General features: G+C 43.6%; 1 protein-coding gene across 3 annotated transcripts; it reads right to left on the reverse strand.

Annotated features, from left to right (window-relative positions):
* Window positions 1–131: 131 nt before the first annotated feature.
* rpap1 (RNA polymerase II associated protein 1) lies at window positions 132–26,518 on the reverse strand. Of its 3 annotated transcripts, none has more exons than XM_006643060.3 (25): window positions 26,417–26,518; window positions 24,638–24,832; window positions 23,821–23,969; window positions 23,638–23,730; window positions 23,013–23,175; window positions 22,746–22,904; window positions 22,088–22,306; window positions 20,039–20,154; window positions 19,407–19,505; window positions 18,675–18,776; window positions 17,597–17,764; window positions 13,694–13,879; window positions 13,435–13,569; window positions 12,853–13,020; window positions 12,202–12,359; window positions 11,013–11,192; window positions 10,268–10,463; window positions 9,881–9,990; window positions 9,341–9,536; window positions 5,165–5,311; window positions 4,154–4,296; window positions 1,356–2,127; window positions 938–1,114; window positions 639–695; window positions 132–521 (listed from the first exon to the last, which is right to left on the reverse strand). In XM_006643060.3, the coding sequence occupies exons 2-25, from the start codon at window positions 24,825–24,827 to the stop codon at window positions 372–374; spliced, it is 4,233 nt and encodes a 1,410-aa protein (XP_006643123.2). In that variant the 5' UTR covers window positions 24,828–24,832; window positions 26,417–26,518; the 3' UTR covers window positions 132–371. The 3 variants fall into 3 exon arrangements, with proteins under 3 accessions (XP_006643123.2, XP_069049332.1, XP_069049333.1); XM_069193231.1 differs by having other exon boundaries at window positions 26,368–26,482; XM_069193232.1 differs by having other exon boundaries at window positions 26,382–26,477.

Raw genomic sequence — 26,518 nt, forward strand, 5'->3', positions numbered from 1 at the left:
ACAAACTCTCACAGCTTGCCTGGAAGTTATTGAGCATACAGCTTGGAATGCTGTCAAGACAAGATATTCCACATTTGGCCAGCAATCATTGAAAAAATAAGAAAATTAAATAAAAAGCAATCAAAGATATGTTTCACATTAAACTGAATCAAAAAAGATTTTATTCCAAAACATCCATCCAGATTTGATACAGCACTGCATCCATCAGGTCTGCTGGACACAGTTCTCAGCCTCCAGTTTTATTTTCCATTCTTCTTGCTGAAAAGCGACTAAGAAAAGGCAGTGACCGCCAGAATGCACCAACTGGTGAGGCTGAGTGCTGTCTTTGTCCCTGGGAATGCTCCTTTAATTCCCTCAAGTGGAAACGTGGCTCAAGCCCTCTCCCCCTCACTGCTTTCCTCTCTCTTCAGCACGCTCTCCAGCCTTCTCTCTCTGACGGAGGGGAGCCGGTCGTACATCTCAAAACCCAGCTCGCTCTCTCTCTTTGGCAGTTTGAACAGAAGCAGGTGGTTTTTCAGAGTCTGGCACAGAGGGAGAGAGGAATGGATTCAATATAAATCCAGAAGATGGAATGACAAGAGCAATAAAATAAAGAGAACCAAAGATCAGATCAGAATCTGGCAGAATTTGAACCATACCTCATCTGTCAAATAGTAGGTCTTCCTCAGGAGACTTCTCCGAGCGGCATCAACCTCCTGGTAAGAGACAGAGACATCCTTAGATCAAGAGCCACAAGACACACACCTTCCTGAACTCTTTTGCTCCAATGATCCCAGAAAGGGATGTCCGAGGTCAAAGTAAATCCCAACTGTCATCTTTTGTTTCTTTACGCATGAATTAAAATCCTCCACTAAAACCAAATGCGCTCCTGATCTCCACGCAGTCACGCAAACTGAATACGAGAGACAGGTTCTGTGCGAGTTCCATCAGTTGGTACCTGTGGAGCCAGGTCTTGGGAGAAGATGAAAGCATTGAGATGAGCCAGGGCAACAACATACAGGACAGGGCACCAGACCCTGCGTAGTGTCCCTGTCACTAGGGTCCGGAAATACATCCGCAGTAGAGACACGGACTCCTCTGGGGGGGAAGTAAAGCGCTCTAGAGGGACAGGCAGCTATGAGAGAGACAGACATCATAAGATCAGTAGGTTAGAGAGACACTCACAGCAAACCTTACAGCACATAGCACATACTACAGCTTGGCCACAGCTCACACAATGTCATCTCAAAACGCACGCGTAGCAGCCTATTCTCACACGTGCGGCCTACCTGGTGAATGTCAGATTTGAGCATTCCAACGCCTACAGCGCCAGGGGCCTCATGAGCTGTTAACACAGGTGAAGGGTGATGTCTCACCTGTTGCAGTGTGACCCCAAGGGAGCGGAGCAGGCCCACGTGTTCCCCGAAGACAGCCAAACGTAGGGCTACACTGAAGCGCCTCTGAAGGGGCAGAAGCAGGAAGCAGCCAAAGAGCGGGTCCCCAAAGGAAACACCCTCAAACTGAGTGAGGAGGGCAGAGTAGAGGTCATGGAAGGAGGCTAGACCGGGTAGGGGTACCCCAAGGTCTAGGGCTTCTTGCTGGGTGGGGCGACACAGTGCATGGAGCAACCCCCAGGTGTAGTGCTGTACGGGACGCTCCAGGAACAAGTCACTGCTGCACAAGAACACACAGGCGAGGCGGCACAGCTTGGCAGCCGGTGGCACGGCCTTTAGCGCGCCCTCACGCCAAGTCTCCAGGACCAGCAGCCACTGCAGGCAGTGTGTGGCAGACTCAATGGAGTTTGTGGGAGCCGTCTCCACGGGTCGCCCGCCAGACTCCTCTTTCCCATTTCGCTCATATAAGCTGACAAGTGGCAGGAAAGCCCAGTCCGACGGTAAGACAGGCCCAGTGAGCTCAGGGAGGAGCTGGGAGCTCACGCAAGGGGTGCAACCCAGATAAGAGTCCCTAGACCTCAGCACACTGGGTTCCAGGTGAGCCAGATGAGTGAGGTAGCACCCACGCACTGAAGGGAGCTGAGCACAAGCATCCCGCAGCAGTGCCCCATGGGAAGGGTGGGAGGGGGAGATATCCTGCAGCTGCAGCAGCTGGGAGAGATCTGCAGCTTCTGGACCTCCACAGCGCCCCTCACTGGAAAATCAAGAAACAGGATCACATCAGGAGCCAACACTCATGACAATCCAATCCAATTAAAGCATTTATACTACTGTAGCAGTAGCATCCTTCTCAAACAAGGAATGAACAGGATGAGTTTGGCGGCAAATCCATTGCACACTAAGCAAATAACAGGAATGCATTTCATTTGCCAAATATAAAATACAAAACTCTATTGAACATTACATCTTAAGAAAGCTCTTGGGCACCATCTAGAGGCTACAGAAAAAAACTGTTCAGAGAGAACAGTCCAATTGTGGTTTTAAGAATCTCTGGCCTCGTTTTTACTAAAAGCAAAACATTCAAAATTATACTATAAGACATTAATTTTTTTTGTTATAATAAGTTATAATACCCCCCATAATTACATATCCAAGGAATCATCTCCTATGAACACTGAATTAGAAAAAATCCTGCGTGTCTTCAGATTTTTAAACTCTAGGATTTTTTCTGTTAGCAATCCATACTCCAGTTTTAAAAATGTCCTTGAAGAGATATCTCTTAGGCCATATTGTGATGTACTGCCATTACAAGATCCAAGTGTTGACAGTGATTTTATGACCCAATTAAGGTTGTGCCAAGTGTTTCCATGACCACACATGAATCCCCAGACTGCTGCAGTGCAATAACCATATTTGCTTGATTATGTTGAGAGATTGTTGTGGGGTACTGCACATTTACACAAGCAACAACCCGTCGTATAATTTAAAGGCAAAAGCCTTCACTTCCTGCTCAAAATGCAAGTCATCCAAACTCGGACAAATCCCAGAAAGAAAAGCCTTCGTGAGATCCCAATCATTTCCATTTTTAATTTGCATATTAAGGTCGATACTTGAAGTGACTTTTTTTATTTTTGATTAAAATCTATTTATTTCAAAATAAAATCTGGATTCAAAATAAAAATTTAAAATCTAAAGGTACGTCAGTCTGCACTGTCGCTTCCCTCAATTCTGCAGGCTCAGTCCTAAAACCCCGGAGAGACACTGAGGAAGAGGGAGCCGGGAAGACCAGCCCCATGTTTCTGCTCCCCAGTGTCTCTGGCGAGAACTACCAACACCCTACGAAAGGTTACAAAAACAACAGCAGGCCATTCCACCCCATGAGCTTGTTCATTTGTCATCACTCCTCAGGGTTTGATAAGCTCAGACATCGAGCCTTTTTTTGTTTTTTTCAGTTTTGCTTTCCAGCAGCTTCTCCGAAAAGATTAAGTTTACTGAGACGTTTCTGATGTTTCGGGATTCAGACTTTAAAATTCAAGGGGGCTGCTTTAAACCAACTCTATTTTAAAAAAAGAGAAAAACAACAAAATAAGACTTGCGTGTTTACACGCTCGGCTCTCACTTGAACAAATCAAAGACGGCTTCTGGCAAAGAGCTGTATAGGAGCCAGGGAACTCCTTTCATAGTACCACAAAGCACACCTCTCTCCTGTGTGCGGAGTGATGAATCTGATGCCATGATGCTTTATGAAATATTTGAAAACCAAAGTGCATTAAACACAGGCTGTGTGACGATCGTGAATAAACTACAGAGATTATAATTCAGAAAGGCATACTAATACAAGTAGCGTTCCAGAACTGGTTCTTTTCTGAACGACACGTGCACGTGGGATGCTCAGTCAGATCCTGAGTGTCAGAATGACACCGCAGACACACCCAGCCCGAGTGGGGCCCCTAAACGACAATGTCAACGGGGACATCCTTTGCTGGAAAGCTCTTGAGAGATTTGGAGGCAGAGACACCAACATAACGGTCTCATCTTACACGATGGGACCTGTTACCCCCTCTCTCCACTGGAACTTTTGCAGCAACGCAGGTCACTGACAGGCAAGGGATGGAAAATTCCACTTCCTTTCTAGAAACTGCTTTCCAGAACAGGGATCAGGAAATTACACTTGCAACAGCTCTTTCCCAGGGCTGCCTAAAGAAACGTGAAAGACACATTAAAACCGAAAACTGTGCTGCACTAACTCTTCCGCAGACCTGAAACAATGTAACACTCACGGAACAAAGTCGTGGTTAAAGATCACTGTAGACAGAAGATCGTGAACCAGGTATTCACTACCTGGCAACAGCCGTGTAACCATTGCCATGGCAACTTGGTGGTATAGCGCCGCATGCTTGGACACCTCCGAGTTTACTGGAACCTAAAACAAAACATATAATTAAAAAAGGTTTACTTAAATAAAACGAAAACATCATTTGTACACCCTGGCTTAGTTACTCCTGATGGTTCTGCTCTTGAGCTGGTAATTTCTTCGATAAACTGCAGATGTGCTTGAGAGCTGGATGTAGAACTGTTATCTTTAAATATTTCCTTAAATGTCGCTGCAGGTGACTCCCTCCTAAACCACTTCCAGAGATGGCTTTTAGTTAAAACACTGAGTGCAAGTCAGTGCTAATAAACAGATTATTTTTTTCTTAACAAATCTATGGACAAAGAGCAGTAGTTTTCATCTCTGCTTCAATACACTAAAAAGAGATGTGTTTACACACGGCCAAATGAATACAATCGGTGAAGCCTAAAAGAGAACACCAATTCAATACTGGCAATTAACTTAATCCAAGTACCTATCTGTAGCACTGTATGAACCAGTTATTAACTAGGACTGTTCTTTCTTCAAAAGGGTAAGATGATGATGGCTGGAGTGATTCAATACTTGAAACTCAAGAACAGCTGCTTCAATTTTTAGCTATAGGAAAGGAAATAATCACACAAAGCTTCTGGTTATGCCAGGACTAGGGGAAATGCAGACGTCTTGAGAGAATTAGTGATTTTCAACTCAACTCAAACTGAAATACATGTTCTACAGAATAAGTGATAAGCTCTAATCAATCCTTTTGAAATCCGCCAAAGTCAGAATAATAATAATAGAGTTAAAACATCTTAAGAAAGATAAACCTTGCATATCGCCTGAGATCCACAACCCCATCCCCCCAAGTTACCATTATCACTGGAACCTGATTTTTATCACTTGAACGTTCAGTGTGCCTTTTTACAGGCTGGGAGAGTACCAGTTTGTAGGCAATCTTCAACAGCAGGTATAGCAGGTGGTATTCATGTCGGAGGAGCCAGGCATTGGAAAGAGAGAGGGCTGCCATTGCTTGGCAACTGGAGTGCAGGTAACCAATCAGAACGTCTGATAGGAGCAGGGCAGAAAACTGGGGAGACAGAGAGGGAATGAGAGAGAAGCAGATTAGCCCCAGAATGACACTGCAAAAATACCTTGTCCTGCTCCATGGAGCAGTGCAGAGCAAAGGCAACTCAGTCCTTATTTCCCTTGTTAGCCATCAGGTGTTGGTTAACTTAGGAAACAATAATAATAATTAATAATAATTGCTTACACTTATATAGCGCTTTTCTGGACACTCCACTCAAAGTGCTTTACAGGTAATGGGGACTCCCCTCCACCACCACCGATGTGCAGCATCCACCTGGATGATGCGACGGCAGCCATAGTGCGCCAGAACGCTCACCACACATCAGCTATCAGTGGGGAGGAGAGCAGAGTGATGAAGCCAATTCATAGATGGGGATTATTAGGAGGCCATGATTGGTAAGGGCCAATGGGAAATTTGGCCAGGACGCCAGGGTTACACCCCTACTCTTTTCGAGAAACGCCTTAGGATTTTTAATGACCACAGAGAGTCAGGACCTCGGTTTTACGTCTCATCCAAAGGACGGCGCCTGTTTACAGTATAGTGTCCCCATCACTATACTGGGGCATTAGGACCCACATGGACCACAGGGTGAGCGCCCCATGCTGGCCCCACTAACACCTCTTCCAGCAGCAACCTTAGTTTTTCCCAGGACGTCTTCCATCCAGGTACTGACCAGGCTCACACATGCTTAACTTCAGTGGGCTGCCAGTTGTGAGTTGCAGGGTGATATGGCTGCTGGCTAACAAGACCATGTTTCTAAGGCCAAGAACTGCTGTGAATTATAGTGTCAACATCCAGGGGCTGACTTTTTTGTGGAGCTTTTAAAAAAGAACTACAAATAGCGGTTACCATATAAAAATGTAGCACTGCAAATTAAGACGATTTCCAAGATGAACAAAAGGATTATGTCTGGATCATGCTTTAGTTCTTAAAAACTACAAGCTGTCTTATTTCTCTGTTTTATCCTTGCTTCACGAGGAATAACATCACCCAATATGAAAACGTTAAGATCGTTCACTGGGTGCTTGGCGTGATGGCCAGCCACCCGGCTATAGGATGAGGAAGTCAGAACCCCCATACAGAGAGAGAAGTTAATCAAGGCACAGCTGCAGAGGTGGATGGGGTGGAGTGTGGATACACAAAGGAGCACACTGTGGTGTTCATAGTTCTTTCAGGAAATTACATCATAGAGAATTATGAATTGGAGCAACAGATGTGAGGGACACTTTGGCTGCCGTCACCCCTTCTGAACGTTTGTTAAGAACTCTATTTGCATAGGAGAACTCAGGCCACCTTGATTGAGAAAATTAAGGAGTCGTCGATTCTCATTTCCTGCTACTTTGAGCACACATCAAGTAGGCACATTGAGCACGTGACACAGCTATGATTGGACAGGTCTGAGAGGGCTCTGCCCTTAAAAATGAATAAAATGAAAGAACAATGTTCATCTCAATGGAGCCAAAAAAAACAAAGATGTGATTTTAGAGGTTGCCAGGTGCGAGGAAATTAAGAGCCACTAACCATCCTTTTAAACAGAAAATATGTGCAGTAATGTAAATGGTGTTATTCCTTTTATCCTTTTTGGTTTGAATATTTGAATTATGAATTCTAGTCTGGCCTTGCCTTGCTGGCCTGCCGCCAGACTTCTCAAAAAATCTATTATTTCTAAGTGTACTTAAATTCTTACCTCACCATATGGACTGCTCATCTGCCCCAGGGTTATGGCCCAAAAATAACTCAATCAGTGCAGCATGCAGATCCTAATAAAGCAGGCAAGCATTGTGCCACAGCTTCAGCTCAAACAGGAGAACCTTGGAGTATTCGCATTAGAGGTTTCAGAAAGATACCTCATGCAGTAGTGCTCAGATAATCTCTTCTAATCCTCTTCTTTGTATGATTTGAAGAATCTGAAGTGTTTCCTGAGCACTCTCTTGATAGTTATGAATTCAGTGTAGCTTCAACTGAGCACTTACTAAGACACAAAGCTATTTCTCCAATCCAGCTTTACTGTTTTCTGTAAATCCTTTATTTAAACAGATAAGTCAATTGAGAACAAAATTCTCCTTTACAATGTTGACCTGGAGAGTGTCTATTTAAATAGCAGGCCCTTTTAATGAAGCAATTTCAGAAATTTAACTTACTCAAGGGCACAACACTGCAGCCCTTTTTAGATACATTCTTCCTCAGTGGAGGCAGGTCCATTTTAGCCAATTGGGCCATTTTAGTATTTAACTCATTTCAAAAGTGTAAGAGCCTAAACACAATATATGAGTTCAACCAACCAGCCGCTCTGAAGAGAACTGTCCGTAAAAGCTGTATGTGTATGGGTTTATTCTCTGTGGCAAGAATATTGTAAAATACATCGCATTTGCCAAAGATACATTCCAGCACTGGATCAACCAGTAATTAACTAGTTTGCTTCAAGAGATTATGATGCTTCCTACTGGAGCGATTTAGTTATCCAACTTGAAGAACAGTTCCTTCAATTTTTATCAATGGGAAAAGTAATTAATCACAGTAGACTCATGATTTCAAGCCATTACAGTGCCTCATGAATGAATGAATGAGTTTCATTTAAAAGCAGATTTAGAACAAGAGAGGTACTACATAAGGCAGTCAATGCAAGCTGGAACACAAGCACTGTAATGGAAGTGACACTCTCCAGTCAAAGGCTTCCAACTCCCTCCAAAATCAGAAGGATGGCTAAAGACCTAAACAACAGCATAATAAATTATAAACCTGCAAGTCCATGGAGAAATGTTTTTCTCTTGTAATAACAGCTTGAACCGGTGTTTTATTGCTCACTACTGCTCATTTCATGCAACACAGTTTTATCGGTTTACTGGTATGGAAGATAGCCGTGTACACAGAGTGGGAGAATTAAAAAATATTCCCCCATTGGGCCTGTGTTGCTTCTGTGTCCCTTTGAGGGAAAGTGCCCCATAATCCCCTATTCCATAATCAGTGAACCCCAAAAACACTACAGAGTGATCTTGGGGTGGAATAAGATGGGGTAAAAGCACTCTTGTACAGTAGATAATACAGCCACAGCAGAAGAGAACAACTGTTGGAACTTTAAAGGATTTCAAGCATGTTCTGTTGAGGGACTTAAAAGGCTGCTTTAAGGTCTCTTAACTGAGTTATTCCTCTTTTTATTCAACAACCATTTTTTTATCTATTCATAATACAGGAAATGCAAACCTCAGGGTCTTCATTTTTCTTAAGGTCAAAATGTGACCCACTGCTAATTCTGACTGAATGCTAGAAAACATTTTTGCAAAGAATGTGATGCCTGTGTGTCCTGTGCGTGTCAGTCCGCGTGGATTTTGTGTGCTCCAGTCCGTTTTAGAGGAACCTCTCCAATTAAAGTTGAACAAAAGCTTGGCTGATTTCACGTAGTCCTCCTAGCTAATTACTGTCAGCTCTCTGGGCGCAGTCAGGAGGAGAAGATAAAAAAACGTGACTAAGTAATTAGCCATCCTTGTTAATAAATTAGATGTCTGGTATCTGTAAACACTCTGTATGTCAGGATAACAAAGAAGAATTTTACCTTAAGAAGCACTGGATTGTTCATGACTACTCAAAAGTCAAGGTAACATTTTTCTCTCTCCGGTCACAGGAGTAATACTGCAGGGCGATGCTCAACAGAAGCAGTTAGGGGACATTCTAGAAAGTATGTCAGGGATGCCAAAATCGGTTTTGCAGTGCTAATAGGATATTTTCTTTTCAGTTCCTTCAAAATCACTTTCTACACAATTGGTTTTCAGATGATCAGACAAACTTGAAAACCCCTTATTTCCAATCACTCAACCCACCCATCTGAAATCAGCCTCCGAACTGTGTCTGGTGCAAAGGGGAGTAAAAAATTCAAAACATCAAAATCAGTTAAATACATTTTAAATACATGAACTGCACCTCTATTGCAACATTTAGCTGGAGAAACATAAACGTCACAATGACCAAGCTTGTTCTGCTTTCGGTGAATGGCCAGGAATAACATTTGCCTGCGCCACGTGTGAGAGCACGTACCTTGTCAGTGAGCCCTCGGTGAGTGCTGGTCATGGCATTAAGGAGGTAGCAGAGTCCCGTAAGGAAGGGAAAGGGTGAGCTGGCATCAGCCATGATAAGAGGAGGCTTTCCCTCAGACAATGCCAGGCCAGGCAAATTGGGCACTGTCTCTGAGCCCGGGCTGCATGAGGTTGGGTTACAGAGTACTGAGCAGCTCCTGAAACACACATACACCGAATGGAAAATAATAACAGATAAACCCAAATAAAACTTAGAATCAGACACAAATACACATATGCCATTTTCGACAATGCTGTAGTTAAAGAACACAGATGAAGATGTGTAGTATGTCAGGAGTAACCAATAAGAAGGACATCAGGAGCCCCTATTAACCATTCCAGATCCCTTTCGGTCTACAGTGAGCATGGCTGTTGTCATGCAGAGCCACACCCCTCTGGGTTTTAGGCTATGTGTATATATTGAACCCTTAATGGAAAGTTGTAATCAGTCCATTAACACGATGCTGTCAGCGGCCAAATGACAGGTAAATATGACACTCACTTCAGCTTGTCAATCATGCTGCGCACAGCCTGATGGGACAGGAGTGGCAGGAGGATCTCTGAGGTGAGGACCTCCATCTCCTGCAGACAGTCCACTGGGCGGAAAGAGCCCTAAAGGTAAGAGTAAGGGACACAAAGCTACATTACTATTCACCACTTCCAACTCAATTCAGTTAGTTTTATTGGCATGATCGATGACATACAGTGTTGCTAAAGCATATACAATCAACACAATGACTACACACATTTACAATTCAAACTGTGTTAACACCATCTTAAAGAAACAAGTGTCTTGTAGCTTTTGTGGACCAATTATTGCAGGTTCCCTGAAAACTTATCATAGAATCAGGGCATGACTCCCTATGTCAACACCGGTTCTGTCACTGACCTGCCTACTGAGCTGTGTGTAGAAAGCGCCCAGGTAGACCAGGTGTGAGGGCACCAGGCTCAGAACAGCCTCTCTCTGGGCTGGGTCCGCTAGGCCTTTCACGCAGGCTTTGAGCAAGCCCTCGACGAAGGGCCGGAGCCCCGTCACATGACTCCACTCTACCGGGGGAGGGGGCAGGTGCTGTCCTTCAGGGGAACTGGGACAGAGACAGTGGAGTGTCACAATCTCAGACAAGGCCAGAATGACAACACAACACCGTGACATTAACATGACACCTATTATTCTCCCCAGCAACAAAACCAGCCTTTCACTGTAATATGGCCAAATGCTTAAGGGACAATGCCATCAAACAAGACATTGAATCTACTTAAAATACTAATTAGATATTGTGCTCTACAAGCTCTGTATTTTAAACTAAATCCACTGACAGCTTGACTTTAAGGTTCCTTTGTACACTGTCCATGAGCACAAATGCCATTCAGTATATATTTGCTACAGTTCAAGTGGTCACAGTGCTAAATAGTGTGCACCACCTGATGGGGATGTCTGTTGCATTTCAAGGTAGCATGGTCCATTACGTTAGACGTGAGCAGGCTATTTAAGTATGTTTTTAGTAACTCCTGGTAACTGGAGGTTATTGGAGTCATTGGCCACTTGATATTTTAGAGAAAAATTAGTCTTTCCACATAAAGAAGAGACATGTCTATGTCTCCTGAGACAGACAGGGGAATGAGATGCAGCTTACCTGGCAAGGTCTGCCTGGAGCTCCTGGTGGCAACCAGCAGTGTGAGTGACATTGGTGAGCAGTGTGATCAGGGCCTCCGCTCTCTGAAGATTCAGATTACAGAGAGAATCCCCAGGGGGTTTCTGGGATACCATTCTGGGCACAGACTGCAGGGCCTTGACCAGGATGGGATAGAGGTCTCTAAGAGGAGACGGAAACAGATTATGACTCATATAAGCAACGTCTATCTCAGTTCTTACTAGTAGTTCCTGACCACTAGTCATCAAGGCCTTAAAGATAACACAAAGTTTAGATTTAATATGCATTTAGATTTATGCAGTTTAGATATAATAGGATTCAGAGGGTGCCTATAAATACTGTATGTATGACAACCGGGGTAGGTGTTAATTTCATCACTAACAATTTTGTAAAACATTTCTTATCATATCCCATACGCACAATATGGTGGGTATTTTATAAAAAGACGGAGTAACCACTAAGCTCTAAATTTCAAAACCAAATCCAACAATTCTCTCTATGCTGGTTGAAGCCTATGAGTATTAAAATGTTCTACCATCCATGATTAACTACACTAAACAAGGCTTGGAAAAAAACCTTAAGTACTAATTCCTGAGAAACAATTTAAAGAGGGAAAGTTACAATTTTAGACTGACAATTCTTTTTTGTTGTCCACATATTTCATTAGTCAGTTGTATATTACTGCGATCTAGACCATGCATGCACTAAATATTCAGATTAGGACTATGAGAGACTCCTGAATCTAGAATGAGTTGACCCCTGGTATAGACCAAACTATCCGAAAGCACCACAAATCTGTGATGAAGGCAAGGACACACAATGAAAGCTTATCAGTGAATAGCAAACAACTTGGAAACAGCATTAATTCCTTCCTCAAATGAGGAACCAAGGCAGCATCAGCATTCAGAGGATGCCTATAAATAGTGACAAACACGCAACAAATCAACATTTGAAATATCTAGGAAAAAAAGCTATTTAGGGGCTGTTCGGTAAAAAGAGTTTATTTGCTAAGAACGAATATGCTAGAATTTCACATTCATGTCTTAACAAATCCCTGCTGATATACTGACCTGGTGTGAGACTAACCCAGGTCTCTCTCCCCTGGACTTCAAAATCATTCTTAGCCCTACAGCCCCACCTCGTCATTCTCTCTCGGTCTCATCACACTCACCTGTAAAGGTCACAGGCCTGGCCATACCCAGCTGCCACACTCCACAGCCTCAGAGCCTCGGTGCCGAGTCTCAGGGCCTCTCCTGGCTCCAGCAGGAGCTCCTCTGGCTCCACTGCTAGGAAACGTGACAGACGCTCACGGGCTCCCAGTTTGTTCAGCTGGAAGGGGATAAAGAGACACAGCACAAATACACAAAATGAGCCACAAAATGACATCCACAAAGGTCCTGAGTCACAGATCTCAGGACCTGAGATCAGGACCTGAGATGACAGAAGAGACAAAGCAAAACAATTCAATCAGCCCATGATTCATTTAACAGCTCGAGGAATAAAGGACAGGGTAACAAATTTAAGAAAAAAGTCAACAAAAAAGAACAAACCTTTGGAGAAGGTGGAGTATTAAGTGTGTGCAATTCTAGGGATCACTCCTAATTCCACAGTCAATAAAAACTGCTCCATCATAAGGAATTTGAGAATTAATGTCACAATAAGAGAGCATTCATAGAAGGGCCCTCTTAATAACTAAATTGTTAGACTACCTATTAAAACAAGTTGTTATCCTGTAGTAGGTCCCACATCAGAAATGCTTTTATGCTTTTGTTTGCTCTGCCTTTTGCAAGAGTTAGTGTTACTGCAGGGAAACAACACCCACCAGTCTGGCGCACGCGTGTCTCCCCGAGCTGGCTAGGATGCGCACCAGCTTCATTGCCGCGGCAACAGGCAGCCCATGTGGCCTCTCTAGAGTAGGTGGGGGAGCTGACCAAGAGCAGGGCAGGAACTCCTGCATCACAGTCTCCATCAGACGAGGACAGTCCAGCACCTGTCACATCAACACCCTGTCAGAAACACTACTGCTGAGGGAAGGCTCCAATACGTCATAACACATACTCTTTTCAGATGAGATGACAAGGGCAGTAGTTTCATTTTAAAAACACCAGAATAGTCCAGTAGTGGGAATAAATGATGATTATCACTGAGTTTGTCTGGCGAATGACCACATAATTACAGCTGCATTGAATAAGACGGTCACTCAGGCAAATAAATAATACCAGTCGATTTCTTTATAGTTTTTAACTACTATGCTTACAGTAAGAGGTCATCTCATTATTGTGCTTGAGCTTCGAGAGTCATATTTACAGTAATGTCAAGGTTTGTTTCCTTTTTGCGTTGGTGATTTTGTGATGACAGAGGTGACGCAGGTTTTCCTGGGAAGGCTGGCGGAGGTGATCGTCACCTGGCTGGCAGCAGAGGGGGAATGGCGTGCTAGTCTAATGAGAATCTCCAGGGCGTCCCGGACCACGCGGGGGGCCGGCCGCACCACCTCTAGGATATAGCGCAGTCGTCCCAACAGCTTCATCTTCAACAGGCCCTGTGAGGGAGCAGGCAGGGGGCCGGAGGATGAGAGACTGCGGACCAGTAGTAGCCCTGGCTGCAGAATAAACAGCCCTCAGGGGAGACGGACTGAAATGCAGAAAGGGAGACCGGGATGTTACCTTGACAACATCGACCCGGGCCACATCGTGGTCAGGTTTTTCCTCTTCCTTCTTCTCGGCTGTCTCCTTTGGCCTTTGCTGGCCGCTCTCTTCCTCTTCCTCCTCCTCCTCCTCCTCCTGCGTGGAGGGCAAGAAGGGGAAGGTGGGTGCCCCATGGAGCCAGGAAAAGGTCCTGTCCAGACACTCCTGAAAGAGATCCACACATGCCTGGGCTTAGAACTCACCTGTGCTTATTTTACCAGTACATCCCCACAATTTGCATCCTGATTGGCCACTCATTACCTACTAACTCCACTTCCCTTTACAAACCTTTCCTGGGTTTCCACCATAGATTATTTATAAGTAGTTATAGGGGGCAAAACCACATAAGGGAACTGTAAGTCACCCCCTGCATGCTCACTGCTCAGAATACAGACTGATTTACAATTTGGCTTCATACAAGTTAGCTACATACTTTCTCAATACAAATGAATGAAAACCAATTCTCTTAACGCAATAAGATCAGCATGTTTATTACATCAGTGATTCCTAACCACTGGTCCGCGGACCAGCATCAGTCCATAAGATGACCAAAATAAGTTTGTCAGACATCCGACAGTGAAGATTTTATCAGAATGGCATGTTTGCATGCACGACATTTCCTACATGATGCGCGTTCATGACTGCCTTATTCGCAGGTGAAGGGGTGTAAAATCCTTGACACTGTCTCATAAACATTAATCACATCTGACAGCCTATGTCTGCTGACAAAAGGCACACAATCGACCACTGTTTTTAGCTTCTACTGGCAGCACAGAAATAAATGAAATGAAAACTAGATCAACCCAAAAAAGCAATTTTGAAACATATTTCTACATTAAAAATACTTGTCATGTATGTATTAATAGCATTATACCATAAACAAGCCGACACCTCTGGTCAGTTAATATTTGGATCAGGGGGCAGTAAAACACAATGTCTATAAAAGGTTTATTAACATAAAGTCATTGTATCTTACACAAAATCATTACACAGCAAGAAGGCTCCCATGCCTCAATGTGATGTGTGTCATGACTGACATACAGTAAGGAAGACACTGTAGACAAGCAATCAAAATCAAAATGCTAAACAGGTATCCAAACCAGTAAAAGTCTTTGAAAGCATGAGTAAACAAAAGGATGATCCAATGCACTTTACATATATCGATTTTATATTACAGGTTTGTTGATGTGCTTTGAACCCAAAACAACCAGGAGATTGCATTACTTTCAAAGAAGCCATTTTTAAGAAAGGCAAATCAGAAAAGGTAATAACATCAAATACATCACCTTTTACCCTACAGTAAGTGTAATTTTAGTTTTTAAACCAGTACCCTAGCTTCTTTAAAAACAAAAGGCTAAATGAGATCCCTGTATTAATCTGCTGCTAGATACCAAACTCTAAGCATTCTGATATTCTGATGATTTGCATTTTCCAGCAACTAAGTTTATTAATCAATTTTATTATAGAGCTGACACTGTATGAACCATTCTATGACGTCTTGGGTTTGCAAGTAGACAGTCTTTAGCTGGGAAACATACATTAATTCCCTCATCTGTAACCATCAGACCTCACTGCCTCCCTTCACACCTCTGCGATTCAACCACTGAGCTGAACTGCACTGAGTCCTTCAATAACCCCTGGTTTCATGCCTTAATGCACAAACGCAGGCACTTATTGCCAGACAGTTCTTCAGCTGATGCTAAAAGACCACAATGACCCGGCCCCTCAGCTCTTAGCACACTGCATGGCTGGCAAAAAGGTGCAAATGTGATTTCTAGAACTTTTCAGCCATCATAAATGACACGTTGCAAGCCAAGAAATTCACAGCATAACACCTTACCCTTGTAGCAGTAAGAGACCAGAAAAGAGAAAAGGAAGGGTTTTCTTTGGGGGGGGTAGAAAAAAGAATGGTAGCTCATGGGGAACAGGTGGTGAGCTGTGGCAAACAGACACAGAAAATGAGAGCAGAATGCAGAGGCACACCGAGGAGAGGCAGCAGAAAATGAAAGGACAAGAGATGAAGAGAAAGAAGGAGTGAAAGAATAAGACAAACACAGAGCTCAAGCCCGTGTACACCTAGAAAAGGACACAAAAGCAGTTAAAGGAAAGAATGCTTCATTCGCTCCCCACAAACTGAAACTGAGCGGGGATGAAGGAGGCGGACGAAGGAAAGAGAGGGAGAAAGCAGAAAAATAAAAAATAAAGACGCAACAAAATGACAGGTGTCGACAAAGAGCACAGCCCTCTGCGAGAAAGATGGGGACCTGAGTAATTAATTACTGAGCTTTCCTTGCCACTTAATTACAATAATCACTCTCACCCATTAGTTAGCATTCATAGGGCAGTCTTCACCATTGATCTGCTGATTAAAAGCCCTCTCTCTGAAGACTGGGGGCGACTGGGGGCAAACGCTCCACACAGCAGGCTCCTGGTACCACCACAGGCTGTCCGTGCCTGGCTGGGGTTCCCAGGGAACTGTACACCTGAGCACAGCAAGTCTACAGATCCCACTGAGGGCGATCGTGACAGAAACGTAGGCAGTCACAGACAGCGCCCAAGTCCAAAACTAAAATTAAATTTTGAACTCTGCAGCCCATACTGAATCTGAGCCACTGAAATCTATGCTGTGGGCTATAGAAATTAGATTTGTCTTATTTGAAGAACAGAAGAATATGTGTTCCAGAAACACACCAAATAAGATGATATTGACAGAGAGGGGAGAGAAAGGGCAGAAGGAGAGAAGAGAGAAAAAAAGAAGAGAAACGGACAAGAGGGGAGTCAGAAGGAGTTGGAATTTGAAGCTTGCGCCAGGCTAGAGCCCCTATTTCATGATCATCCGAACAAAACCTGATTAGAACTAAGTGCATGAACCTTGCTAAAGAGAGTTTGTTTATTTTGTGTTTTCAAGAAACATGGGATTCCTGGGTAAAAGACACCTCGGTTAGAAAGGTATTTTTGGCTTAAGGGTGCATTTTTAGAATAGGCTCCCTTTTATTTTGTAGCACCTGAGTTTGCAGAGAGAGGAATTTAACTGCAGGTTGTACATTTATTAAGGTGGCAGCTCCAGCTTATCTCTTACTGTGGCCTCTGTGGGCATTACCGAAGAGTTCAATACTTGATAACAGTCTCAGATTTTCTGGGTGATAAGGATGCTAGGCCTCTGAAATGCATTGTCTGTCGTTTGTTGTATACATAGAGAAGCTTGTGCGTTACTGTTGTTGTCTGCAGCATACTGTTTGTCTTGTCATTGTTAATACACATTTGCTTAACCAAGTGTGCCTGGATTATTACTCTTGTCACCAAAGCTGTGCCAGAGAATAAAGAATTCACATGCATCTAATTATACCAACCGCTTGGGATATTCTGGAGAAATTACATACAAATTGAATGAGTATTTATTTCACTTATTGACTAAACCTATTGATCAATTCCTGATATTCACTAGTTTCGCAACACCCCAATTGTAACACTAATGTGTTAAAAGAAATTTGGAAAAAAATGCTAAATTCCTAGAATACTGCTATTCTATTTGGGATTTTAAAGAGTTAAGAAAACAACCTTCTGAGATTTTAGCAATATCTTTCTGTAAAATGACTGGAAGTGCTTGAGTAATAGGTACTCTTTCCTCATTAAAATATCACACCAGTCTGCGGGACAAAGGCTGGCTCTCTGCTGGGAGCTGCGCACGTTACAGACCTGAGATTCAAGAAGAGAAACGATTCCTCCAGTAATCACTACGACAACTTTATGGGACTATTCCAAAAAAGGCAAATTATTTTCTGACACGTTTTAACACTGGACTGTGCTTCTTGACCCTGGCAGCTCCTAACCCCTGCTTGTCTGCCCTCCTCTTTCTCACCCAATCCTCCCGCTATGCCTCACCTCATCGCCGGGTGCCACCAGCAGAGCCCACAGGCCGTGCACCGCGGCCGCCATGACGCCCTCCGCGCTGTCGTCCAGGGAGAAGCGCAGCAGAAAAAGAAGGCCGGCGTCCAGGAGGGCACGAAGGACACTGCCCTTCAGAGAGCTGGCAAAGCTCCCTGCGCGAGCCTGGGGAGGAAGGAGCGGAAGAGAGATCTTGTCTGATGCCCATTTAGATATATACTCTAGCACACATTAAATAATATTCTTTGCAAAACATGTTCACTGTACAATAATGATCATTGCACTTGAGAAAGGATAACAGTAAACTTTAACACACTAATCTGCGAAACATAAGCTTTTTTGTACTATGGCTGGTAGAATTTCGGTGCTGACAAAGAGGCACTGTCTTGTGGATGTAATGAGGCAATGACTGATTGGGACACATATAATCTATATGCACTGTTGTGATCATGCCCAGCGTATGGGAGATACTGTGAAGATAGCTAAACACAATGTGGAATTGTGAATGAATGAAGTAGAATGTGCACTGAATAGAAACAAAATCTACGAGCTTCAAACCTGGTATACTCACAGTTATTTTTCCCCCGCTGCACTTTAATTTACTTCTATGTTAAGAGGTGTAAGAGAAAAATACTGAGACATTAAAATGTAATAAATGAGTATTGGGACCAATAGCATTTGCTACTTTTTTAATGTCTTTGTATATTTTGTATTTTTTAGGACTATCATTATTGCAGGGGTTATTGATTTAACAATTGATAACCCCCATGTATATATGATGAGCTTTTGTAATTAAACCATGATCAAAATGCTTCTAATTTCTTACTGCCGAGGTGATAACCAGATTAATGTAGTCGCACCTGATCTCCATACCCGATGCAGGCTGCGTCGGTCCCTGAACACAGAGTGACTGTCGAAACTGCGCTCATCCAATGGGAGTCTGGCCAGGATTTTGTTTCATTTTGGCGTGGCGAGGAGTCAGGCGGGTTAATAGGGATTAGCGCTCAGGATGCGCAGCCAATAAGACCTTGTGCTTTGAGGTCTATGCCACGGCTGGAGCGGTTGCCACGGTTACCTTGTGTAAAACACGTGCCAGGGTGGTGAGGGCCAGGCAGCGCTGCTGGGTCACCTGACTGCGGGAGAGGAGAAAGAGCTCCTGGAGGGAGTAGCCAGCCAGCTGTGGAGACAGGAGGGCAGCCTGTCACTGTACTGCAGATATACACCCTCACAGATACAGATGCACCCATATCAAGGCTGAAGACCTGTTAATACAGGCTGTTTAGACACACAAGCCAATGAGACGCGTACAATCGAACTGTGTTATAAAACACTGGAAAACTGAATTAGTGTACATAATCAGACATTTCACTTATAGGACAGATGGCGATTCAAAATCCTTTTAAATGCAGTCAGGAGTAGCATGAATATTTGGACGTACCTAAATATTTTTCAGGGTGAATGACTTAAACTATTTGTTTGACATTTCTTTTCATTCCAATTTTATTTTCTAAAAAAAAACGGTTACAGTACTAAATGCAGATGTACATAACATTATATCCATTCCTGTAAACTTAAGCTTAACGCTTTCTATGAAAAGCTCAAGTTACATACAAGACTATTACATTTCTGCAAAGCATGGCGAGTTAGACTGCCCATTCCATGTAAGAGAATCATGCCAAAAATACCAAAGCAACAAATTAAGGGTTTTATATTCAGCCTCGTTCTGCACTGCTCTCGGACACCATGCCAGGCGAGTGCCCTGCATATAGGCACAGTGCCGAGGCCGTGCCAGGCACTGGGGACTGACCTCAGGATCTGCTCCATGATGGTGAAGACCCAGGTGTGTGGGCAGGTCCTCCGTGGGGGGGATCAGAACCCCAGAGAAATCAAAACGAGCCAGCATGGCCTGCCAAGAGAGAGAGAGAGAGACGCCCAACTGTCAACACCCAGAAACACTCAGGACTGCGATGGCGTCTCCATCTTCCAACTCTGGACCTCACTGAGTAAGGAACAAGTGTGGAGGGAGACTAAAGCTAGACAATCCCATGACGTTAGAGGGGAAACAACAAACTGAATTATATTTCAGAAACTTTCAGAAACCAATTTATCACCTGCAAGTTTGTGTAAAGGTTATTTATGAAGAGATGCTTAATGCCTCAGCATTAAGAGATGCTTCAGGCAAACAGACGTATTTATAAAAGGTTCGCTTCTGTTTAGTAATTAAAAAGGCAATTCCATTCATCTGCTGCAGATGTCACTCTTTTTTTATCTCAAGCAGTTTGCAGCAAAATCCTGGGAGTCACGTTTACCTTTCATGCCCTAAAGCTGAAAACTTTTGTAAGTCCTTCATAACAGATTTCTGTTTCCCTGTCCCTTCAATGCATGATTATGCCTTTGCTCCACTGTTCACAAAGGAAATCCCTCCCTTATCCCTCTGACCTCCTTCGTTCTTCTCTTCCTTGGTGCCGGTAGGTCTCTCAGCCATTCCAGCTTCTCCGGCTCCAGTTTGTCCATGTGAATCCATTCCTTCTGAGGCTTCACCGGGAGCTCCGCCACTAAAGACACAACCCACCTGACACTCATTCACGAGATCACCGTCTGTGGACGGCCATCCTGAGAGCCCTGCCCTGACAAATCCCCGTTCAGGGACACCGTCTCCAAGAGAATTCAAAACCGAAATTGCTTTCTGGAAAGGCATCAAATACTCATTTGGAATCAGAAACACTCAGAAGTACAAACAGTCCTCTGTTGTTCCAGCGATTCAGCTTTTGGCAGAGCTGAGGTCAGCAAAGGGCCAGAATGATGGACAAGCTACAGATGGCTGAGGTCTTCACAATAAATTAGTACCATGAAGTACTGTTTTTCTGCTGCAGTGCTGAACTCTTTTCACAATTTAGAAAGACAACACATTTATGACAACTGAAAACACCAAAAACAATGCAACTCAGAAAACAGAAGTAAATCAAAGATTGAGCTCAACTACTTTCTTTTCCTTGAGGGGTGTACATAAACTTTCAGCAGTACAAGGGACTGTGACATCTACAACACTGCAATGGGAAAACCTCACACTGCAACATGCAAAACTGTCCCTTTTTGCTTTGCACTGGAGGTACATAAATCTCATCCCAACAAAGTTTAACATATTAATCCTGTGATGTTTTAAAGTGACTGCCCTACTTTGTGTGGTTAAACCACTTCTTAATTTATTTATCTATAGGCAGATACATAACCTGCCTTGGACTGGTTTTATCTCCCTTAGAAATAAATCCAGGTTGATTCTGGCAGTGCTGGGTAATCAGACTAATTGAAATCAATGGGATGCAGGCTATGCAGATAATGTCTGGGGGGGCTGCTACGTGCTGGGATTATGTCAGCAATTCAAACAACAGCTCCTGAAGTTACTTCTGTCAGACTGGAGATGGCTAATCAATTGGTTATGGAGCGGAGACCACATGGAAAAGCATTACAAAATGCAACTTCCACAATCCAGGAAATCCTGCATACAGTAGTTATGTTTTGCAGCTCCTATCCTACATAACAAGGAGCTTTAAATGCAAAAATGCTAAAGTGTGGATATCATGCAAAAATGCTAAATAGTGGCTACATCATACTCTCCGCACTGCTCCCTTTCGTGTGTGACCTCACAATTTCGCAACTTAAATCCTCCACACTGCCTCAGTTCCCTTTTTTTAATACATTCAGGTGTTGCAGTAAGAGAAGTATGTGTGGCACAAGTGAATTATAATGAGTCAAATGTGGAAGAAACAATAGCACATATTACATTAATTTTGAAATTAGATATTGCTCTAAAAGGGAGAAGTTCCACTCATGTTTTGTGAACTGCATTCAGAAACAGCTCAAAATGGGGCTACTGTGCCTAACTGTGAACCTGATAGATAAAGCACAACTACCTGACAAAGCATGATAAATATACCATTAAATGAGAATATTTAAATTCTTTAATTAATAAGGACCTCCACGCACAGAATGATTTTTAATTACTCTGACTGTGTCGTCTGGGAGACATTAAACGGTGCTTACTGGAGCTGTCGGAGAGACAACACTACAAATATCTGCACAGTATATTTAAAAATTAACACCTGATTTTTTTTAATTGACATAGTTCGAAATGTAATTTGGCAAAATCTCTTAGCGACCTTCCTAGGCTGAATTTTACTTTAATTGCTGCAACATGGGTTAAACAAGAAATTGACAGCTTTTATTTGCTTCCGAAAAGTTATTGTTCAACAATTAGGACAACAGCCGCCCAACTAACACTACTGAACCTCTTCCAGACAGGCCTACATCAAAGCCCAATGCCTAGAGGACGAATGCCCAGACAAAGATCTTTGATTAAATCTCTATATCACTCAACGTCTGTGACTGCACAACGATGACTTTCACCTGCAAGCATCCTGGGGTCCCCCTAAACTGAAGACGATAGGACTCAATTGCTGTCTGTCCAACATCATCCCTCTCCCATTTTACCTGTTATTGCCGGCTCAGGCTCTGACTCCAAGTCTTGTTCATCTTCCTCCGTCTCCATCCCAGCTTGCTCTTCCCCTGGGATCGATTCCACAGCGTCTGCCTGTGTGTCTGTGCGCCCCTGGTTCGCCAGACCCTCTGCCCACAGGGGTGAAGTGGGCGCAGCAGGGGCCGGACCACCCTGGTTTCTGCGAGATCTCACAAAGTCTACCAGCCTTGGGTCTGAAGGCCAGAGACACAGACAGAGATGAGAGCACGGCCATTGCCCCCATTCCCAGCTAGACAATTGTACAGTGATACGTTACGCAGCACTACACAAAACGGTACCTAATACTGTAATACAATAACGGTACAGGTACTGTAAGTGGTCACTGACGAGATGCCTTCTTAATGTATTGAAATGACATTTTAAAGTTCACGCTGCATTACCCACATGTTGTCTCAAAAGCTGCCCCTTAAGTAATGCAATTTTAAGAACAGCAAATTAGGGTTAAATTGACACTTTATAATGCAAACACTTGTTTTTGTCACGGAGTCCAAAAAACTGAAATACAAAACATGGATCTGCGAGAAATAGAAAGTAGAAGCAGAAAATGATGCTTCCTCATTTCAAGGCTCCATCCTAACCAATGTGGGATTTTCAATCTCCGGGAAGACTCACCCAGCTGTGAGAGCAACTTCCTCCGTTCCTCCAGGATCTCGGCCTCGGACATGCCTTTCAGCCTGGCTTCATTCTCTTCGTGAATCCTCCTCACCTCCAAGGAGCTATCTGTATTCCCCAGGCCCTGCCCTGTCACCAGGCTGGACCTATGGACCATCTCTTTACAGAAACCCCAAGAATGCAATATTAGGTAGCTGTTTCTACTGCATCATTCCCTCACATCACAAGATGTCAAGTGGAGCTTAAGAAAAGAGCAGCTGGACTCACCTACAATTGGAGCATTAGGCTGCTCAGTCTCCATGGGTACCGCCTGTGGAAGGTCTACCCTCTGACCTGTAGACCCTAAGTGTGCAGGCAGGCTCTCCTCCTTTGCTTTTCGGGCAGCGATCTTCTGTGCAAAAATACTCTTTCTGCCAATGGGCCTTGGTGTCTGCATGGACCAGAAGAAAAATGCTATAGCAATGCAGGAATCACACACCTAAATGGTAACAAGTGCAATAAATGAGGACTGTAAAGAACTAATTTACCTTAATGTTGAAAGTAAAGTAGGCGTCAACCCTGCACAGACCAGCAGTAACCCCTAACCCACAGCACCAGGATGCTCAAAATACAATGAGCACAGCTTCAATGTTGATTTCTCTTACAGATTAGAAACAATTCTTTTTATTTAATTATGGGCTTAATATGACATGTTTCTCTGTAGTAAGGAACATGAAAAAAATGATTTTGGATATTGCTTTCTGTTTGTAATACTACAACTACTTTTATTATATATATATATTTTTAAAACCATTATTATAATAACTGACCAGAGCACCAGCAATGGCTTTCACAGTCAAAACAGCTGTTGAAACATTAGACTGCACACTGACCGGTACGAAGGAGATCTCACCTCATCTTTCACCTCTGACCTGTGGAAGACTTTGGGGAAAGCAGCCCCTGTGACCTCTGGGAGGCAAACCGGGATCAAGCTGGTGTCCCTCTCCTGCAAGGAAAGAGAGAAAGTCTGGTGAGGGTTTCTGTAACACCAAGCAGCCCGCGTGAGAGGATGCCAGATCTTTCAGGGAAGACGTACGACGATCTTGGACAGGACGGCAGTGACGTGACGGTCGTGTCTGTCCAGCCGGGACTCCGGGTCCTCGTCTTCAAAGTGCACTCGCTCAGATCTGAGGCGGGACTTCTTGGGTGGAGCAGGGGTCAGAGTTGGAAGCTGATCTGGCAGGTCTGGGGATATTAAACCCAACACAGATGAGCTCAGACCCAAGCGCCAAAACCCAAAGGTGTGTACCACTACACCAAACACTAACACATTAAGCAAAAGTTTTCCTATCATAAAACAGGCAATACTGATCTTTTTTTATGCCCCAAAGCTTTCCTCATTGATATTTGTAGACATCTGACTCTGGTGGAGTCATTACTCCTGGGCTGGGTGGAGTGAATTTTAAACAGTCACCTGTTGTTGTACATGAGACCTCAGGAATGGCTGAAGGGTCATTACCCCTGAGCTCGCTGGAGTGAATTTTAAACATACACCTGTTGTTGTACATGTTATCTTAGGAATAGCTGAAAGGCAGGGATAACATCATCAGGAAAAGCCACTGGCTCACTCACAAACTACTGTTCATGGTATTCATAGGGCGAACAAGGCAATAAAACACTGGTGTAATTCAGGGCACTCTGGGAAATACACTTTTCTATACGCCTCCTTCTGTGTTCTCTGGAAATGGCCATTTTAGTCCCAATTAAACTTATCTCAAACCTTCACTGGACTGGGCTGTGACACCTTTCATCCCTACACATCTGAGACCTCCTTCAGTAACAGCAGGCCCATAACTCCTTGATTTTAAAGAAAACCACTCTTAGAAAGTGAGCGTCGGTGCCAGTGAACGTACCAGGGATGCTTACAATGTCTCTGGGAGTGGCCCCGGTCTCAGGAGACTTCACGCCGGCTCCTGGGGGTCCCCTGCGCTTGTCGGGGCGATGCCCCACCCGCACTGCTGGCTCTGCCCCCAGAGCCAGGAACTGCCTCTGATAGCGCAGCAGGTCTTCTTCTGAGTCCCCAGGCTTGGGGCGCCCCAACATCTTGCCTGCGGCGAACGGACAACGCAAGGTTATACAGTCGCTGCTGCAGAGGGTCTTCGCCAGTCACTAAGGGTTTGGGTCCGCTGTGTAGCAAACTCAGAACAAACTAAGACCCAGCCATCTTGCAGTATCATCAGCTGCAGATAATCTCTGCCGCAACACATAAGCCGACAATACGTGTATCCAGTGTACGGGCGATAAATAATTTACCAAGTTAAACCAAGAAATAACGCATTCGAACAGTTTCTAGACCATTCTATACCCACTCCTGTCAACCATGTTCCTATGAGAACTTGAGCATTTCTGCAACATTCCCAACATAACCGAGATCCACCTAAAACATGATTAAACTGACAAAGCAATCCTGCAGCAATGAAACAGCAGCAGCAAGGACTTCTTGGCTATTTGTGAGATTGATTTGTTACAGGCGTTTCAGTATGGATATTATTCTGGATGCCAGCGTGGTGCCTATACTTGTGTTACTAGATCTCTCTGCAGTCTCTGATAAACAGATTAAGGCACCTTGCTTACAGTGTCACACTGAGCTCTCTGCAGAAGTCCTTGAAGTGCTTTAGTTCTTATCTGTCTAATCGCCATCAACATACTTTCAGATACTTAACTATAATGATAAATATATATATATATTTGAATGCACAGAACTGAGTATGTTTTTCGGTGGGTGGCATGGTGCCACTGTGCGTTAGCATCTCTACCTCACAGTGCCACTTCGGGTTTGATTCTGGACCTGGGGTGCTATCTGTATGGAGTTTGTATGTTCTCTCTGTGTTCAAGTGGGTTTCTTCCCATGCTCCAGGCTGGATAGGTGGATTTGCTCTGTTTTAACCAATTATAAAGTGTTTGGGATTCATCAGCATGGAGTGCGACAGTTAAATAAAAACAAGTTCAAAACAGCGATCGCTTGGTAAACGGTAAACAATATTTTAGAATGAAATTTTATCACGAAGAATACAGGCCTTAATGTTATATTTATACTGGACATTACAATATTGATTTTGATAATGACGGTTTAAAACGGATGCAAGCCCAGTGGTCTAACGATTTTCGTTTGAATCGCTCTGAACCCCATCTTCTTGGCACCGCTATGTTGTAGTTTGATTCCTGGATGAGAACATGAGACCTGACATAAAGACAAGATGCGCTCGCGAAGTTGTCACGAGGTATCTTTGTTTACGCGTCTCACTTTAGAACTGCTTACAAATAGCTATTGACTTCAATTATTGCCACTTGTGAACCTTAAAATGACATTTTCTGACATGACTTAAGCTGTGCCGACAACGTGACCAAATATGACTTAAAATGTTTTACTTCAATATAATGGGAACGTCACTCACAAACGCTAGACAAATATAATAAACCTAAGTGTCTGTTAGAAACTAGGTTGTATTCAAAGTGTATTCACCAGTCTGAATCTGGAGTGAACCAGTACATAACAATTAAAAATTACAAATCGGAACAAAACTAAGGTAACAAAATCGATCCACTAATCACTGCACGTTCAATTTGCGTGTTAGACATTTACCTTTGCAAATTTACCGTTTTTAAAGTAATGTCTCCAGCTTCACACTCACTTTTTAACTCGACTGTTTCCCTCGTAGCAGTGTGAAGCACTTGCAGTCTTTATAAGTAATAATTGCGTATCAACGTGCAACAACTATTTCCGCCCCGCTTTG

Source organism: Lepisosteus oculatus, chromosome 8, assembly GCF_040954835.1.
Source record: "Lepisosteus oculatus isolate fLepOcu1 chromosome 8, fLepOcu1.hap2, whole genome shotgun sequence".
NCBI classification, from domain to species: Eukaryota; Metazoa; Chordata; class Actinopteri; order Semionotiformes; family Lepisosteidae; genus Lepisosteus; species Lepisosteus oculatus.